Source organism: Argiope bruennichi, chromosome X2, assembly GCF_947563725.1.
Source record: "Argiope bruennichi chromosome X2, qqArgBrue1.1, whole genome shotgun sequence".
In the NCBI taxonomy this organism is placed as follows: domain Eukaryota; kingdom Metazoa; phylum Arthropoda; class Arachnida; order Araneae; family Araneidae; genus Argiope; species Argiope bruennichi.
The window spans coordinates 120,553,003-120,574,499 of record NC_079163.1 but is presented as its reverse complement, the minus strand read 5'-3'; the positions used below and the strand labels follow the sequence as shown (position 1 = coordinate 120,574,499).

Sequence of the window (21,497 nt, the reverse complement as noted above, 5' to 3'; positions counted from 1 at the left end):
CGTTAAGCTGAAATTTATATTGATGGATTAGATCAAAATAAGAAGATTCTTCGAAATATTTCGATTTATTCCAAAAATTATGTTGCTTTTTTTTCACCAGTCTTGTGCAAAATTACTTTACAATTTCTAGTGCATTTCTAGTAGTGATATTTATAAAGCATATTTTTAAACATGTTTCCGGTAAAAGGAATATTATTCAGTAGTAAGAATATAATCTGTCAGTTAGGAATGAAATTTTCTGTATAGAAAATCCTAGTAAAATAAAAACAAAAATTTTAAATTGCAAAAATGGAACATCGCTTTACATGATTTTGAAGTGACCAGAACAAGAACTAAAATGTTCTTTTATTATTTTCTTCTTCCTTTTTGTGAATTAATCAAATCTTACCATTTTGATTTCTAACAGATATATGAATCTCACGACCCTTCTGAAATCAGTTAAAATAGCTCTTAGTTAACTTTTATGAGGTTATTTGGGCATAATGTCACAACCTCTAGTTTAAAAACCATTAGAAATTCAAACAAGTCTGACTTGTTCCGAACCTATTCTCTTCACTTGCATAAAATATGAAGAAAAAAATATTTTTAAAAATTTGTAGTCATAGGATTAAACACTGCGATACAAACTAAATGGAGATATACAATATTTTAAATGAGATTCTTATAAATTTTACATTTCTCTCAGCCCAACAAAAAATACATCTAATTTATAAAAGAATTTCTGTAACACTCTATTAAACTTGATTTAAACTTTAAAATACGAATTTTGGAGTCAGTTAAATCGGATTTTTGTTATAGAATATATAATAATAAATCGGATGTCGTTCATAATATTTTAGTTTTTATAAGCTGCGAAGAGAATCTTAAAAGAATTTTTTTTTCATAATAGTAACAATTTATTTCTAAAATACTCTTATCAAGCTCATTTATTCAAATTTTAAGGCAATGTAATAATTTTGTATTTTAAATATAAGATTTAGCGCTTATACTAATAAATAAACTAACTAATGAAAAATAAATATAATTAATATTATCTTTTTCAATATTTCAAAATAAAAAGAGTCAAGTTTTAATGAATTGTCGAGAAAATATATATCTAATTTTAGCAATTTCATTCTATACATATTCACATTAGCTTCCTCATGAATATGTTCTAAAAGAAATTGCCGAGAAAAATTATTATGTTTTTATTGCTATGTTAATTGTTAAAAATTGTTGTGTAAAAAAGAATTATTATGTTATTTTCGTTAATAGTATATTAAGTATCATTCTGTATTTATCATAATTAAAAATGTGTGGAGTATGTAATTATTTTGGGTGTTTAATGAATTACGTGCAATTGCTTAACTTTTACAGCTTTGATAAAAATTAGATTTTTAATTATTTCTATCAATGTAAGCAATACTTGGGACCGATACCGATTCTGAAAGATCAGAACGAGCGATCGCATAATATATCAAATACAAATTTTAAAAACAAACGTAATTTAAATCTAAAAAAAAAGAATATTATTTTCTTATCTTCACATATTTGTTCTCAGATAGATCCAAATTCTAAAATAATTATAATTTCGATATCATCCTTTGCTTTAACAACATTATAAAAATCTTATTCTGAATAAGGACATCAATAAGTAATGCAAATAGTTCCATTCTAATCACGTGGCATTTCCACACGTATCCTGTACGCTGTATTTAGAAAAATATAGTCAAGAAAAAGTCAATGAACGCATTATTTTTTTCATAAGAGTAGAAAGGCGAATTTATATAATGCAGTCTGAAAAAATTAAATTCAGTTTCAATGCTTTTGAATTTTTCTTAAAAAATAAATAAAAATCATAAAATTCTTTAAATTAATAAAATTATTTATGAAAAGTTATTTTATTTTTAATTGCACCATGAGATCATATATCAAACAGTGATGATAAATGCATTATTCCAGCCTTTTATAAACTTTTAAAAATAGTCACTAGATGTCGCCGGGTGAGATGCATCATTATTGTCCCTGCACCATGCTTTCGTTTTCCTTAACTTAGCAACTCTACTAAACTTCAGAAAATTGAAACTTTACTTGGCGAATGTCATTAATAAGCCAAAATACCCAAAAGGCCTTAAAAGTTTTACTGAAAACAATTGATCAGAAGAGTAAATTAAATAATTCATTACAAAATTACTTGAGAATACTTTCATTGGAGTAGGATGGAAAATCATTTCACTTCAATTATGTTTATTTAAATTTCTTTTTACTCTCACGGACGTTTTAACAAATTCTTTGGCCTCATTTCTTTTCGTGATAAACTAACAATCTTGATGTTTTATGTACATAGTATCCACTCTAATCGTGACCCAACAACTAATTTTTAAAGCTTTACTAATTCTTAAAGCCTGGTTGGAAAAATGTTTTAAATGAAATAAAGAAATATATTTTGTATTGTTTAATAAATGTGTTGCTGGAAAAATGACGAAATCAAATTTTTAATAAATCCATATTTAGAAGAACATTTTTGACACATTAATATTTCGATCAAAAAGTCACACTCTTCAACGATTAAAGCTGACTGAGTTATGAAATTTCGAATATTATTATTTTAGACGATTTTAACAACTTAATTCCCGATTATTATTTTAAACGAATTTAACTGCTGAATTTTTGTGATCCCCGCAACACTCTGAAGAGGTCATGTGCATATGTATTATTTTTAATCATTTTGTTTAACCCTTTACAGCTTGTAATCCTGGGCCACTTAAAAAAAAAATTGGGTGAATTTAATTATGATAAATTTATCTTATAAAATAAGATAACATCAAACTTTTGCTATTTAGCTAATTAATTTATGAAATTCAAGGGGATAAGTACATTAATCTATGACCATTGAACTAAAATTAGAAGTATAATATACTTACCACTGAGCATTAAGGGAATATATATCTAAGAATATTCATTGACTATATTGTGTGTATATACTTGTCAAATTCACTTATTGTGCTGAGGTTCTTATTTTTGGAATAAAACAATGGATTTTATGAGAATTGAAAAATATTTAATTTAATTCAATCTTGAACATCATTTTGGGATATTCTTGGTTTCCTGATATCTTCGACTATCATCAAGAGATCATTTATGATATTTATTTATTCATTTATTTCTTTTATAAACCATTATATAACTTTATAATTATCAAAATTTCTCTTTATTTTTATACGAAAGTTATATGTATTTTTATCCACAATATTACTTTTAAATATCTGTGTAATTGTAAGATATTTAAAAAGTTACTTACTCTGAAATTTCGATATTCGTCCCTTTTTATAATTTTATCCCTATTACATTATTACCCTGCCTCAATTATATTTTTGTCGCAAAATATTATGATAAATATATGTTGAATAATATAAAGTAATAGTCATCCCCCTTTTGCCTTACATAGTTTAAATGAGTCGTTTAATGTGTGCTATTAAAAGTAAATATGTATAATAGGATTATTGTCAAATATGATATCAAAAAATGATATCCTAATTTACCACATTCTTTGATTCCAGATATTCATATCAATAACTCAAACATTCTTATCCATTTAATAAGAATTTAAAGCATTTAGGATATGAAAAATTTACCGTGATAATACACCAATCACATTGTGGTCTATCGGTGAATCAAAAATTTGAGTGGTATTTTTTTTTTTTTTTTTTGATAAATTTATAGGTGAAAATTGTTAACTCCTTCAAACGTACGAGGACCATTCTAGATGATTAACTTAAAAATTAGTTATTTTATTTTAGTTAGGAGTTAACCTTATTGTAAGTCAAGCTACATCACTTGCTTGATGGGATATTTTGCTATTTACAAAACAGCGTTATTCATTTTCTAAGTATAGTAAAAAATATATGAATTAACACAAAGATTTCGTGAAAATAGCAAAATAAGTTGTTTTTAGTCTAATAGCACACAATCATGAGAATAATACTTCATGTTTTACTTGCTACTTGGTTTAAAAAGTATTTTGTCATGTTGCTATTTGTCAATTTAACAAAGACCAGATTTTATGCAAGCACTCTTAAGAAACTTTCTTCAAAGTGTGAATCATAAATATTTAAAAAATAATTCACTCGTGAAATAATTGATTTTCATCTTTTTTCAACAAAATGATTATTTAAATACCTAGTAATTATCGGCATTTTTTATATTTTCACATTCTTTGTTTTATTATTAAATTCGTTAATCTACATAGGTAAATATGAAAACATACACCTTTCACAGAAAATATTTCAAATGGCATTTCATTAGATCCAAGTTCGTTGATTGTTGATTATTATTAATCAAAATTTGCTGAGGCTGCCATTTCTCAATTGGGTAATAATTGTGAATTATAATGAATTTAAGGTTTATATACATGTTGCATTGAAATGATCGATATGTCAGTTGATAAAAAGTTTTACGATTGTTCAAAATAATTTCACTGAAAAATCCTCAATACAGGATTGATATAGTACATTTGTGTTACTTGTTGCTACTCTCTTTACCATTCTTTTTCAGAAATGAGGTATGAAATTCGTGCAACTTTTAAATTCCTTTTTGAGTAACTATGAAGTAATTATTATTGTCTGTTTAACCAAAATATAATAATTAAAATTACTCGTTTTCCTAAATCTGGTCTAATAAATAATTAGACAGCAAATAATAAGGAATGAAAAATAGTTAGTTGTTAGTTAAAGTATGATTACTAGAAGAAGAAAGCAATATAGGATGAAAATATGTCGAATATGCTTTGTTCCCTATGTTGTTTTCCTTATAAAAATATGATTAATAGTAGAAAAAAGCAATATAGGATGACAATCTGTGGAATATGATTTGTTGAAATTCCCTATATCATTCCCTTAGCTAACTTTGTGAACATTATGTGACTTTAAATTCCAGTGTGAATGAACCATTTCTTTCCGAGTAGCATTTGGTTTGTGGATATATCTCTATCCACAAAATAGGAAAGGATATAAAAATTTAACTTAAAACGACTATAGGAAACATAGAAAAAGACGTTGAAATAAAATTTTCTGTGAACTAAAAACAGCAATTTTTTATCCGAATTGTCAATATTAGTTTATAAAAATAATCTCAATAGAGCTACAAAATTGTTTTTTTTTTTGGGGGGGGGGCTTTATCATCATCTATTATAACTGTCATTTTTATATTATATATAACAACACAAAATTGGTCTACAAGATTCTGTCAAACTAATGTATGATAACGTAGTTGTAAGATGAATTGCTGTCATATTAACCCTATTTTTGAATTTCTTTACTAGGTTGGCAAAGCCTTATATTTATTGTGCTTTTGAATTTATGATAAGATGAAAAATTATTTATTAAGATAATATTTAATTGTAGCATAGTTTTATTAATTAGAATGCAGTAGTTTCATGTTTATGAAACTCAGCATTTTTAAGCTTGAAATATTTATTAAAATGCCACGATTGAAGCTAATAACACTCTTTTTCCCTTATCTCATTCTTCGGTGGATTAAACAGTGAGAAAATTACAGTTTATCTCCAAAATGACGGGGTTTTCTTTTATATAATAAATTACTACTACAAAGTTAAATCGTTTCATGAAACAATTAAAAAAGAAATTTTTCAGATTCAGTGGGCAATTAAGTTTTTAGTACCATCTTAAGAATTCTAAATTATATTTTAATCTTGTTTTTTTTTTTAATATATTTGCCTTCAAAAATAAAGTATTTTAATAGGAAACTCACTTTGTTGTGATCTGTTTTGCTTCCTTAATGACATTTGCTTTTTCCTATTGGTACAACAACCTAAAATTTTATAAAAATCATCTGATAATTTCAGTATAACATACAAGGAATTAAGAAAAATACTGAATACATTCATTCCATATAGTGAAGAATGGGGTTACGACTTTTTGTTCTTGTGTTGAGAGTACATTGTATCTTTGAAGTATGATCTTATGGAACGAATTATATGCTTTGTGTAATTATCCGTTTCTAAGCATATATCGATATCGAAATTATATAATGAATTTGTATATTATTTTGTTATTTCATTAATGCCCTTTTCTGGTAAAAAAAAGGACGGTCAATTTCTAGAACGGAACTTTAAACGGTGTATGGATTTGGTATTTGAATTTTCGCTTTTTGAAAGCATCGACTTTGCGGAAGATTTAAAACATCTTTGATTTTGTTCGTAGTAAAATGAAAATATGAGAATTAGTAATTTATTTTATTATTAAATGGTTCTAATTGTTTGAAAAATGCTATCAAATATATACTGCAATGATCTGACTTATTTTCAGCTTTCCATGCGACTAAAATCTTTTTCCGAACGTTGAATTGGTGTTTTATGGGACTAAAGTAACTTTCATGAATGAACTGAGTTGCTTTTTCTAAACTTTAATTTATCTTTTCAGATCAACGGAAGAAATATTCTCTTTATTCATCAGCATAGCCTTCATTGTAGATGCAGGGAGAGATATGTATAAAAGTGAGTTATTATAAAGCTCAGAATATTATTCAGTTTCTTGTTTTATGTAACAAGTTGAGGATTAATTCATCTTAAAATGAGTTCTATTCACTATTCATTTTACTTGGATAATTTTTGAATTAACAGAAACTCATAAAAAATTATCTTCTATTTTTCCTTTGCAACTGTAATTTCTTGTGAATATGCAGTTGTATAAAAGAGCAACATGGAACATCTGAGCTTTGTGGCATTTTTTATTTTAAAAACTTTTAAATATTTAATATAATATTAATATAAATCCATGTAAAATTGCAATATAAAATGAACTTATCCATGAATTGCAATGACCAGTTATCTTTTTTTAATATAATGCCAATTAAAAACATTTAAGATGTCAGAAAAACTTTCTACTACTATCATTTCTATACTGTTTGGCCTTTTATCTTTCTATCGACATCAGTTTAAATTAATTCTGTAGATTATGAATTGCATACTTTCACGATCTGCTTGAATTAACTCAGAAATGGAAAAGGAGAATTATAAGTACAGTACACTCCCGAGTATCCGTCTTCCTTACTATCCGGTCTAGTATTCTTTTATCGTAATTAAATGAGAAAGGCAAGGCGTTGCATTGGCAACATTGCCAAGGCATTGAAAGCGGGCGTCTTATATATATATTATTTGGCTAATACTAGCTTTACACCATTGATAGTCTTTTGTCATAGAAAGTATTAAAAGACAGATATTTTAAGATGCATTTTGAAATACTATGTAAAATGTAAAGGGACATAATCGCATTTCTATCGATAAAATATTTGGTCAATTATTATTTAACTAAATAGCTTCTTTTTATTTTCAGATTTTAATCATAACTACTTCTCTCATGCTTGCATGGAAGAAAACACTCCGTCAGTAGAATTTCCCTTATGGATAGCAAATTCCACTATCAACGAAACTCAAGGGGAAGTTTCCCTGACTTCACCATGTAAACGAGAAAATAGCTTGCTATTTCTACTCCTGATGTGTGGCACAGTGTGGCTCGCCGTATCCCTCTATAATTTCAATAAAACGTAAGGTTATTTTCTAATTCAATCAATGTTAATATTAACTAGTTCTTTCATATATGGAGGAACTTGGCTCATTCGAAGCTTCTGGAACCATGATAAATTTTCCGAGTTATCGAAAAATTCAAATAGAGACACACCAGGTCTAAAAATGAATGCAATAATATGAGACATTTTTTAAATTAGAAATGAGGGAAAAGATTTACCTTTTATATTTAACAATTTAAATAAATAATACATAATTAATTAGTATTTTTATAAATAAATAATTATTTTTATATTTTAATGTTTTAAAAAACAATAATGTAAATAAGTAAGTAAATAATTTTAATCGAGAAATAGGATACAGCACATTAAATACAACCATTGTTTAAAAAAACTTCAAAATGAAGGCTCTCATTTACGTGATAAATTCTTAATTACTTTTTTAATTACATTCTACAGTAACGAAATCCTTGAAAATTATTTACATATGATTTCTGAGGATACATGCCAGAAAACTAACAAATACAATGAAGAGATAATAGCCTTTTTTGTAACTTTTATATTTAACTATTAAATGCACTAAAATAACCCAGAATTATTGAAGATATATAAATATTATGATGATAAGAAATTCAAGGGATCAGAGAAAAAATACGAATTGTCCTTGAATTTCATTATAAGCATTCGAATATTCCGCTATGTTTAAAAATGAATGCCTTTGCAGTCCCCTATTTTTATGAATGAATAAATAAAATGATTTCTTAAAATTGTGCAATGTCATTTTTATCAATTACCTGAGACCAGTGCTTCAATAGTAACAATTTGCTATTTTGTTATTGTGCTTATTGACTAAATATGCATTCTCACCAAGATTACGTCCAAGATCACCAAGATTATGTATAACATTCCTATAATGTATTTAAATTGTTTTTCACATTAAATAATCATTTATGGAAATTCCATATAGAAAATGAGTAAACTTTAGAAAAGTGAAGTGCAACACTTTTAAGACACTCATTCAAGTGAATGTAAATAAGAGAACTGAAAAGGGGAACTAGATTTAAAATCAATAGCAATCACAGTCATTTTGTATTATGAAAATTTTATTTTTAAATTAATATACATTTTAGTAGTAATTTATATAAGGAGATCTATTTAAATAACCAAAAACTTTTTAAATAGTATTTTCGGTTTTGTGTCTTTTCTGAATGTATTGTTAAAAAATGACAGTAACTGTTTCTTTTCATCTAGGCCGTACCTTCAGGCCAGCAAACGTGAGATCCTGGCCGACTACGCCTTGCCTGTAGCAGTTATCTCGATGAGCTTCCTAGGATCATTTGTATTCAGGGATGTGGCAAGTAAGTACTCACTTTTTTCAAATGATGGTGAAATTTATTCGAATTGAAAATTTCTTGGAAATTCTCCCATTATAATTCTGGCTGATATATTGGAGAGTTAAAATAAATTTGTCCAAATGACAGAATACGAAAACATTATGATTGTTATTATTGTTGTTGTTTACTAGGAAATGTAAGGTTCATTTGCAGGCTTCGATTCCGATCCAATCTTTCCGTCAATTCATCTTTCAATTTCCTCTAAATAATAAATTATAATTTAATATTTATTTGAAAAGAAACTCTTAAGGCTCTAACCATGAGCTTCAGGCCTACTATTTTTATAGAAGAAATAAATGAAAGACAAAGCCCAATCTTCTATTTTTTATAATTATTTTTAAACAAATTCAATATTTATACAGGGGTCATCAAATACAAACTTGCCAATGTGCGATGAATTGACGGAGTTCATGAACTCCCAGAATTTTTCCTTCCATATAATGTTATTGTTGGGAGAAAGGGGCATTGCAAATGAAGTTACTTAATAAAGTTGGGAGTCCCATATAATTCCATTTAAATTATATATAATCTCGTCATAAATGATAACAAAAAGAAAAGGGAATTTAAAAATAAGGAGAACATTAAATGTATATGGATTGTATGTTAATTGTTTTCACTCTTAATTTATGCAATATATAAGTTACATGTAATATGTTTTGATTAAAAACGTATGAATATTTTCAGAAATTTTATATGCAAGGCTATTATTATAATGAAATAATTTATTAACTTTTTGTTTTTTAGCGGACCAATTCCGTTACAGTGACAACTATCCGCTTACCCGAGCTCCAGTTGAAGAGCTGCCCTGGACAGCTTCTATAGCAGCGTTAGGAATGGGCTTCGCCTTATCGCTGCTATTTTTTATGGACCAGAATATTTCAGCAGCAATGGTCAATAATCCTTGCAACAAGTATGTAGATTTTTTTTTTGAAAAGTTTCATATTATTCATATATTTTTATATGGTGTATGGCATTTTTATGATTTATTTACTGTAATTAAAGGCACAAAAACTAAGAAAATCATAAAACTTCTTTTATCTAGACTGAAGAAAGGTCCAGCCTATCACTTAGATTTGTTTGTGGTTGGAGTTGTGAATGGATTCTTGTCCTTATATGGATTACCATGGATGCATGGTGTCCTTCCTCATTCACCTCTCCATGTCCGTAGCTTGGCTGATGTTGAAGAACGCGTTGAACAAGGACATGTTTATGAAATGTAAATATCCTTTTGATACACAAATTTTTATAGAAAGATAAATATGATTTCTTTTTTTACTAATTATATCATTATTTGATGCAAACAACTTTAAACGCTAAAAAATATTGAAATTATTAAAAGGTTTCCTGCTACTTTACTATATTTGATTTTCTAACATCATATTTTTTTAATTACTCCAAAATTGTATTATTTTTAATATAAAGCTCAAATGACAATGATTGTACATTTTTAATGCTTTATATATTTCTAAAGGCTTCGTTAACTTTAAAAACATTTTCAGTATTCTTTAGGCATTGCAATCGGAAGCATTACATGTTATTCTATCATGAGAATTTTGGTAGCTCCTCTTCCTACTATAATTTTACAAAAATTATTTTAAATGAAAGTTCTCAGTATATTGCAGATCTGAACAGAAAATATGTTTTTAAATCCATGTTATGTCAAATAAAACTTAATGAAGTGTGAAATGTCACTGAATTTTCACATAGAAAATAAATTTTTGTCTGTATTAATTATAATAGAACCAACGAGTAGCCACTAAACTTTTTAATATGACTCTATTTTTCATTATATTAAGAACTTTTCATTAAAATACATTAAACAATTGTATTCTAAATATTAAGAAAATGGATGAATGATAGTAAATAATTCTCGGTAGCTTTTAGTATTTTTCAAGCAAATATTCAGTTGATTTATCATATTATACCTAACTAGCAATAATTTTAACTATTATTGAATCGGGCAAAAGTTAAATATGTTTTACTGATATACCTGATAGAAAATAATGTATGATTCAGAAATTCACTTATATAAGATATCTTGGATCCTCGGAGAAACTTCTGAATAGGTAGAAAATATTTCGAATATAATTCGTTACCCGAATTATGTTGGATATAAGTTGTCTTTAGATTGAATTCGTTGTAAAAATACTGAATTAACATTCGATTTTGTTTATGTTTCTCATAAAATACTTGACTAGTATTTGACTTGTACTTTTCTAGAATTGTGAAGGTGAGAGAAACACGTGTAACGGGTATCATCTCGCACATCCTCATTGGTTTATCGATCTTCTTACTCCCTTATCCAATGGCCTACATTCCAACGGCGGTGCTGGATGGACTTTTCTTGTACATGGCCATCACATCGCTCAATGGGAACCAAATGTTTGAAAGGATCACATTGCTTTTCATGGAACAAGTAATTATTTTTCTATTATATGCTATTCATATAAATGCCTGTAAATTATTTTTAGTACAGCTCTACATAAGCACTAAAGCGAATTATATTCCCTAATTCTCAAATTTTGGGTCCTTCATTTATAAACAGAAGTCTGAGGAATACTGTTTTATTAAAAATCATTTCTAATTGATTCACTTGAAATTTTCTTTAAATAAAGCTGATTGAATTGCCTAGTTATTTAACTGAATTTTTTCTCTTAACTTTTGTGCGAATCAAGTTAAACTAGAGCCTTCTATATCATAAAAAGAAAATTAATTTTAAAAAACGAATTTGGAACAAAAAAATTTTTTAATATCGATTTTTCAAGAGAAAAGAAGTTCTTTTTTAAGTTTATTTTCGGGGGAAAAATGAATTCGTCGTTAGAGTTAAAAGGGCTTTTAAAATCTTTGCCTATGTTCTTGTTACAAAGCAGCAAATGTTAATAGGCACATAAGAAATTTTCAAATCGCTGAACTGTCAACAAATTTTTTCTAAAGTTATTTTTCATTTGAAAGGTCTAAAAGGGGTTCGAATTTATTTTCACATTACAACTTGTATCTGATTAATAATACTAAAAAGTAGTTTTAAAATAACACGTCAAAGAATTACTAAGCCTCATAAACAAAAGAATTCTTTTCAACTATTTCTTAGTATATATTGTCTCGACAACATATTTTTGATAGAAAATGTCTAAAAATGAACCAAATTCTTTTATAGGTTTTATGATTGTGTGTGCGAAATGAAACAAAAAGCTTATTCTAGATAAAAGAAATTAAACTGAAGATAAATTTTTCTCTTATTCAAAATTCAGTAACTATTTCTTTCGAATGTCTTTATTTAATCCAATATTTAGACACCAAAAAATAATTGAATATCATTTTTAAAATGTCATAAAGAATTTTAAATATACCTGATGAATATTATTTGAAAGTTTGTTTCAAATTTCGTATTTTTATTAAATTTGGCGATTGTTCTTTTTGTTTTTGTAGTTAGTTTGTTTATTTTCATTAATTTATTCAAACTAAAAACTTAAATTTACATGAAATAACATAAGCGAAGTCAAAAATAAATTGATAATAAGCTCATGAATTATTTCACTGTTTTGATTAAAACTATAAAAATTTCAAGAGTTTTGGTTTAAATTCTTAATTTTTAAAACTCATTGAATGCTTTCGACAATTTTTCAATAAATGTAAAATGGCTTCCTTTTTATTGGTATGCAATATAATATATTAATCAGAATTGTATGCTTTAATAGACAATTGGAATAAATCTGCGAATGATTAAATCTCAAAACTGCAACTGAATGAAATGTTTATATTATTTTTTGAATTCTTTCCGATATCCATTGGCACAATACGTTTTATCTTCTTTGCACTTTCACGGCATTTTTTTTTTTTTCACTTTGTAGGCAGCCTATCCACCAAATCATTACATACGAAGATGTCCTCAACGAAAGATTCACATCTTCACTATGTGTCAAGTATTTCAGCTGGCTATAATGTGTTTCTTTGGATTCTCCCCATGGTCGTACGTTAAAATGGTCTTCCCCGTCATCATTTTTCTATTACTTCCGTTCAGGTAATTTTTTTTTTCAATTTATAAATATCCGCATATATTTAACTCTTTAGCTAGTTTATTGTCTAAAATGGGGCAGATTATTAATGATGTATGTCTACAGAGCTTTCATGTAAGAAAACTGTCTAAAATTTACCTATTAGCAAAGTTATTAACCAAAAGAGTTTGAATCTTTCTGAACTCACCAAAAAAATTTTTATTATCGATTTATGTTTTATAAACAATAGAAGTTCATAAATTGCTTTGATCTGAATCTGCACTGCAGATCAAAAAATAAAATTAATTTTTGAAAAATCAGATTAAACAAATAACCACTTTTCAAAATCTAAAAGGATAGTGCTTCGACTTAAAGAATGTTCATGTATAATAAGTAACTGTGAAAAACTCGATCTTTTACTATTAAATAAAAAATTTCAGATGAATAAATTCTGGCAAGAACTGCACGAATTTTAAGTTTTCTTGAGAATTCTTTATTTGATGCTTTAAAAAAACTGAACATAATTCTGAATACATACTGCTTATTAAATTGAAAGTTCTCAAATAGAGTTTCATTCCATATATAATGTATGTAAGTAACATACAATCAAAATGTTCCATAAATCAAAGATTTTTCAAAAATACTAGTAATAGGATAGAGAAAAAAAAGCTTAAGATATAAAAAGATTAAGAAAAAAAGTTTTATTTCGCTTCTACATTCCTAAAGCTCCTTTACATTGAACATTTTCATTATCATTGCATATTTTGTGGTTTCTATATTCCTAAGGTGCACAAACTTTTCTTGTTCTCATAATCAAATCATTTTTCTTTCTTTTTTTTTCAGGCACAAGGTAGTCCCGTGCCTTGTTGATGGGAAGTATTTGGAAGCTTTGGACGGTGAACATCAATGAGGAAGTGATATACTTAGCTCAGTGAATGATAAATCCCTTTATTTTTTCTTTCTGTTTTGCTCCATACTAGCTGAAGCTTTTGATGGAGAAACATGGGTGCCTCATAGATTCCCTGGTCCTCACACACGAGTGCCTCAACCACTTATATTGCAGTCCTGGACGAAGAAATAAAAACAACTTATTGTGAAAGCCCTTCTTTGACAAAAAATGCTCATAAAAAGTATTTAACCACCGAAAATGCAGTGAAAACTGTAGAAACGTTTGTGTAATAGCATCGAACACATTTACAGAATCGGATTCTGTGGCAAGATAGAGCATTTCTTTTTCTATCTTTGCAAGCATCTAATCAAGAATTTTCATATAGTGTTTCAGAACAGTAGATTATTGTTAAATTTGATTTCAAGACGTTTCAACACTTATACGAAAATAAAGTCGTGGCTTTCACATCAGGAGCATAATTGAGGAAATAAAACTGCTAAAACTGAATTCCGTTTCTGGAAATATTCTGCTGAGGACCAGGAACTGTGAACTGCAAAGGCAACCAGATTTCTTTTCTTTTATTTCTTTTTCTTTTCCTTCAGTTCATCACACATCATCGAGCACTGGCCAGAACTTTGCCCTACTCAGACTCACCTAGGGCCATCTCGCTTGAGTCAATAAACTGTTAAAAAAAAAAAGGTGACAATCTAGCATTGATTATACCTTAGGTCAAGCACTGTGCATCTGGTCTGCAATAGAATGCAGTAATAGGAATTTTACAAATGTTTACTAAATCCACTTAAATTTTTTGATATGGGAATAAGAAATCGCTGCTAATGTTTACAAAATTACCAGATCTCAATATTGATGTAAAGCTTATTAACTGAAGAAGTTCATGAAGAGGTTTATATAAATTCATACCTTTCTTATTCGATGATATTTTAATGCCAACTGTTTTCCTGTAACTGCATAAAAGTTTAGGAATTTTCCACAAAATTTTATTTTAAGTTGTGCATTAAACAATGGATAGGGAACAAATAATATATATTGTGAAATTCCTTGAATTTTTATTGCTATAACTATTTTATCTTAATTCAATACATTATTTTATTTTATTTTTTCAACAGCAGTAAGAACCATCTTTTGGAATCTAAAATACAAATTGATATTTCTAAATTTAAAAATGAATGTATAAAATACTCAACAAACAAATTGATGCAAATTTGGAAAAATAGCATTAAAACGGAAGTTGAAAGTCTATATATTTGATTCAATAAACAGTTTGAGGTGAAAATGAACATAATAGAGTATCATGTTTTGATAAATCTTTATAATTCATTCTAAGTAGGAATTAAGTTATACTGGTTCACAAAAAAAAAAAAATGCGTCAATTCAAAATCTTATAAACATTTTCATATTTCTTTAAGATTCGGAATGCACTTTCATTCTGATCAGTATTAATAAACGGTAATATGAATTAAATATTTATTCGTAATCGAAATAAGATTTACAAATATTTATGAAATATAGGATATATTTTAATTTTATAATAATTAAAAAAAGCACGAAAATTTTAAAATATTTCTTGAAGACGCTAGTAAAATTAAACAAAAAAAAAACAAATTAAAAGTAAATTTGTTAAAGGTGAAGTAATATTTAGCTATATAATCTTTGGCTCTTCAGGCCAGATCATAAGCTTTTCACAGTCTTTGGCTGTTCAAGCCTGATCATAACCTTTTCATACTCTGTGGCTGCAAGCGTTTGAAAAATATTGAAAAAAATCATTACGCAATAATTTTTCTTCTGAAATCTGAAAAGGAATTTCTGTTTGTAAAACATTAGTTTCATTGATTTATTGTTATCTAAATATAAGCAAAGGAATCAATTGTATACTGAATAATTGCTGTCCAAAATTGTAGAAAATATGGTTCTTCCCTTGAGTATCAGTGTTATTATTTAATCTTTAAGTTAAATATTTTTTATGCGAGAGAATCTATTAAATAAATTTTTAGATAGCAAAACTGTGAAGAACATAAAACTTGCGAAATCACAAGATTATTTTTTTATTGTTTTTGTGCCAAAAAAATAATAATAATTCTAGAAAATAATAATGTATTCCTCTTTAGAATTCCTTTGTTCTTTTAGTACACAGGACTATTCGAATTAAAGCTTCACAAACTTATAGGATTGTTGAGACTATTTTAACCCAAAATGATCAAAATTTGAGCGACATAATTTTCAGATACTGATTTCACCATTCGTAAATAAAAAAAATTAATAAAAATTTTAAAAAATAAAATAATAAATACAGGAATTCGGAGAAAACTAAAAAAAGATAGTGTTTTCATACACAAAAAAATCTGTCTTTTAAGAAGAATCGTAACCAGAAATCACATGGAACAAAATCGGGTAAACGAAGAGTGAGAAGATATTGAGAAATAACGGCTTTTCACTCATTTGTCTGAGAAAATTTGCTGTAACAAATGTCAAATAACTCAAGTTATATAAGGAGGTGCAACATTTTGCATGAATATTGTGTGCTTAATGCAGCGACATTGTCAAAGCTCTAAAATTACAAAACTTGTTACCATTGTACAATAATCTTTGACAGGTGTGAACTTCTGTAGAAATCACCTCTTCAAAAAATTAAGCCCAAAAATATTTTAAAACTTTTGGAGAACTTCGCATCCTCTTTTATCCCTCGAATCATTTGAATCTTTTGAACATATGTCTACGCTGCAGAATTAAAGATATTTTATTCGCATTTTTACAAACTTCGTAAGATTCAGCACCATCTAACAGCGATATTTTTCGTATTTATTTAATATGTGATGTGCGCATCATCTGAAGCAACTGTCCTTGTTTTGGTGTATCATTTGAGCTATTTGAACGTTTATCATAACCCCCTTAATTGGTAAAATTCAATTTGAATGCCTGCTTATTATTAAACATTCAGTTTCATTTTTATTTTTTTCCCCTCAATTTGCTTTATGTATCGATCAAAAATATTAGATAGTAAACATATATCACCTTTTTTAATGAAAATACTTCGTTTGTAAAATAAAATGTTTTGATGTTCATAAAACAAGCTATGCAGTTACTGATGAAATAGTTGGCACATTCAAGGAATCGTTATCAATCTGAAGAACAAAATCAAAACCAATCACAAAAAGGTTAAAATTACCCGATACATTTAAAAGATTTTTTTATATATATTTTATAATAATCAGCTATTTAGGAACTTAGCAATTTTTGCTGTGGTTTTTTAAACCATATACTGAATGCCCATACATCTTAGTAACATATACTTGTGAAAAATATGTATCGACTTCCCGAGTTGATGCCAGACTTACAAAAAAAAAAAAAAATGAGAAATCAAAATCTTTAATGAAATCAGCTCCTTGCAATTCTGTCAAAATGAACTTAATTTTGTGAGTTTCATTTAGCAAACTGTCTTTGAAATTCAACTAATTTCCTTTCTTTACACAAGATTCAGAGAACAATAGCAAATATTTTAACTCAAATTGTATCAACTAAATCCGTGAAACCTTCTTTTTTTATTCATTAAAAACAAGCATCTGATAATTTTGTTTTCATTTAGAAAAACATTTAAATCTAAGATTAGGTTAGATTCGGCAATAATAACTCATAAACCAAATATAATAGTTACAATACTGATAATATGTTATATCAATCAGTGCTGAATAACGTGCAAACTATAGAAAATTTAAAGACAATAGGATTTGGAGAACAACAGCAGACATGACAGGCAAGGTACTTGTCAGTCAAAAGCTAGAGCTCATTATAATAGATAGCTTTAATTGTTATAAGTCTTAGCGTCCGCAAATGCATGCATTAAAATCAGAAGGTACAAAAAGTATTATAGTTGTGATAATGATATGCTCTGTCAATTCTGTGCTTAAGAACATACAAGCATTGAAGAGTTTAGAAAATAGTACTGAATAACGTTTTTACTGTCGCTTTAAAACTAGATCAGCGTAGTAGATAGCTTTCAGATGCAACTTCTTTAAATCATCCCTAAGTGCATGATTTAAAATCAGTAACGTATAAGCTGATTTCATGTTCTTATTCAAGCACAAAGTTAAGTTTAATTAGTAAGATTGTTGTGAGATTATCATAATACTGTTGACAGTTTTCCTATTACGTAAAAATTCGCGGCCCATGTCATTCTTTTATGAATCAAATATGATATGACAGTGCTTGCCATTTAAATTATTCATCACTGATTTTTATTGGCAGAAACAAAGAGGACAAGAACCAAATTATTCATTAATGTATAAGAAATCAATTCAATTGTCCAGCACAGTTTACGATTCCGAATGATTTCAAAGGCAGTGAAATAGTTTTATCTTTTGTTTGAGTTGAAAAAATAATCATTTATATACTAATCTATTATTTATCCTTTTAATACACAAAACCTAACAGTAAATCGTAGAAATCATTGAAGTATAGAGAAAAACGGTTTTTGTCCTTAAATTCGGATGCGAACAGAACATTTAAAATTAAATAAAAATAAATTTAATTAATATTTCATTGTTAAAATTCAAATTTAAGGAAAAAAAATTCCCACACTTTGAATCTTTATTTCCATACATACCTTAATATCTTAATACATTTATTGTTTATATATTCTTTGTTCTGATATTGGTTTCGATTCCAAAGCTTCTTCATAAACATGGAATGTAACAATTGCATTGCTTCATTTGTAAAAATAAGATTTTCTTGGCACTTTTAACATGTTTTCAATATTGCAATCTGGAAATAAAAATTCTTTAACTTATATCAATTTAATAGGCTTCGAAATGAATCGTTTATTTAAAATAAAAAGTAAAACTATGTGAAAAATATGAGCAAAATAGAGTTCAAAGTGCTTCGACTATAAATAATCTTTATATATGTATATATATATATATATATATACATCCATATATATATATATATATATACGTATATAGACGATATGTTGATCATACTGAAATTTCCTTTCATTCATTAATCAGTTTCTATAAATGTATTTTTATAAAAAATATCTAAGAAGAAAGCAGTATTCAATTTTAAGCTCTTTCTGTGAAAGAATACTGCAAAAGGAAAAGACTTCCTCTGACAAATCCTTTTTAAACGTAGAAACATGTCTTAGTATTTTAAATGATGATTATCCTGATATATTCGAGAAGATAACTGCTATGGGTGAGGTGTTGTCGGTCAAACCTCATGTGTAAAAACAAAAACTTTTAGTCCAGTTTTTTTTCCTACGAGTCACACTCATATCAGGAAAGCAAGCTAAACAAATGATTACTAGACCTTAGTGTGTTTGTCAAAGGAAGAGAACTAGTGAACTCTTTTACCAGTTCAATTTCTAGTTCGAAATACTCTGCATTGGAGCCTTTCTGTTTCCTATTTCAACGCAAGAATTCTACCAGCCGATCGAAGAAAGGAGATATACAGTGTCCATGTTTCTTTCCCATACGTGTGCTAAATAGAATTTTTTTATTTATTTGTCATCAATTTAAAAATGCAGATTGACAGATATTTTTGTAATATCTTCAGTGCCAATCTAGAATATCCTGAGTACATAAAATAGAATTACTTGCAAGACTTCTGAATGGAAAGTAGATGACTAGTAATAGTGAATTTCACTAAATTCTAGTTTAAAATACGCAATTTCAGTGTTTTAAAACAAATAGATTTGTGTTTCACTCTTAGATGACTAATAAAAATCCGTAAAGGTGCCATCTATGATCGACAGACTTGACTGTTCGCTTTTTAGGATCTAGAAATGCTCTTCTAAATTCTCTATCAGTTGGAGTTCGCTTATGTGCATGTGTTGTGCATAAAGATGCGTGCCTTGGAAATTGGAGTCATGATGAATTTATAAAAACAGAGTCCCCCCAAAAAAGAACTTTTAATTCGTATTCCAGCAATTGCAAGGTTATTCAAGAGTACGAATATGTGAAGAAATAACTTGTCAAGTTGCAACTGCGCGCATGGATACTTAGTAATATGCATATATGTCACCTGAATGTATATACATATATCTTAATGGAAATTTTACATTTTCAAAAAACATGCGGACGAGCGAATTAATATATATATATATATATATATATATATATATATATATATATATATATATATATATATATATATATATATATATATATATATATATATATATATATATGTACATGTATAAAGAGGTAGTTTTTGTGATTAGTATTCTTGAGTATATGGTATTGTTTCAGTGCTTAAAAATGATAAATAAGCACAAAGCACTTTTGCATCAGTTCAGCAAATATTTCAGTTTGCAAGTCTATTTTAATGCAAAAATAAATAACTAGATTAATAAATAAAATAATACTAATTAATATCTTTGAAGTCGTACTTTCAAATAAAAACATGCTATTACAATTTTCATAGTTTAAATGAGTACTCTAGAGCTTACTGGATAATTGATATTTTTTCGAAAGCGTGAATTATTATAAATACTCCAAGTTCCTTAATATTAATTTATACATTTTATTTAAAATACGGCCTATTTCTAAACATTGTATAGTTAACTGATTTGCAAATCAAAAATGTTTGTTGCTTTGCATATTTTTCAAACGAAACAAATATATTTAAAAGCATAACTTTGCTTTTACTTTATGTGGAGAAAAGTTTATATGTTTAATGTTTAATCTCTTACTTAAATTTTAGTTTTCTTTGGTAAAGAAATTTTTCAAATAAAATTCATTCAATTCTGAAACTTTACAAATATTTTAATTTACTTACTATTATTCTTGTTACTGTTATTATGTTGTTTACTGTTATTCTTCGCAATTTCGAAAATTATATAAAATTGGACTTTATTTAACATTTTGAACTTTTTTTATTGCAAATTAATATTAAAATGCATGCGAATTGTAACACTACAAGACAAATAGTTCAGTTCCAAAGTATGATACTAATTTTCTTGATTTATCCAATAACTAAAATATGCTTAAAAGTAGAAGTAATAGTTTAAGAGCTCAAACTAAAGTGTTCATAAATGAAAAAAAATATTAATTGAACATATAATATAATAAAAAATAACTTTATTTTTGTATGAACATCATTTCTATACAGGGGAAATTACTTACTAAAAATATATATTACGTTACCAACTGAAATGAATTTGTTAAGTTGAACTGAAGATAAAATTATATGGTGCATTCGTATAGTATTTTAACAGTAATGAATAACTGATGTAAAGACAAGAAACTTATAACAAACTCCGAAATAATTTAATGTATTGATAGCTATATATGAAAGTTGACAAAATACTGGCTTCTTAAGAAGATGGTAATCAAACTTTGATTGAAGTCAACGTTTGAGCTGGGTTGTGGTAAAACTATAATAATGTTATATGAACTTTTACCACTCTATACCAGTTCAAAAACAACCTATTTTTAGGGTATGTGTTGTGAAATGTAATTATTCATTTTGTAACGGTGGTCTGTGTGTGTATAAGTGTTTTGCAAATATATCTGTTGGCAGGCCCCGTTTGGTAGTCATATTTTTATTTTGGCATCCTGTGCCTGCATATCCTATAAGTTTTTCTCTTGTATATAATTAATTTTTTTTTTCAATCAGTAGTGTTGCTCTTGTATAATTTATATGATATTACATATTTTGCATGAAATATTCGAATGGTACTCTGCA

General features: G+C 27.2%; 1 protein-coding gene across 4 annotated transcripts in view; it reads left to right on the top strand.

Annotated features, from left to right (window-relative positions):
* The window catches only part of LOC129960151 (solute carrier family 4 member 11-like), a 321,996-nt gene extending 302,106 nt beyond the window's left edge, over positions 1 to 19,890 (top strand). For all 4 annotated transcript variants that reach the window (XM_056073339.1, XM_056073338.1, XM_056073337.1 and 1 more), the window contains 8 exons: positions 6,420 to 6,493; positions 7,332 to 7,542; positions 8,773 to 8,879; positions 9,660 to 9,825; positions 9,958 to 10,131; positions 11,136 to 11,331; positions 12,764 to 12,933; positions 13,751 to 19,890. In XM_056073339.1, coding sequence (XP_055929314.1) covers positions 6,420 to 6,493; positions 7,332 to 7,542; positions 8,773 to 8,879; positions 9,660 to 9,825; positions 9,958 to 10,131; positions 11,136 to 11,331; positions 12,764 to 12,933; positions 13,751 to 13,817 — 1,165 coding nt within the window. In that variant the 3' untranslated portion in view covers positions 13,818 to 19,890. The remainder of the gene's footprint in view (positions 1 to 6,419; positions 6,494 to 7,331; positions 7,543 to 8,772; positions 8,880 to 9,659; positions 9,826 to 9,957; positions 10,132 to 11,135; positions 11,332 to 12,763; positions 12,934 to 13,750) is intronic.
* Positions 19,891 to 21,497: the final 1,607 nt, after the last annotated feature.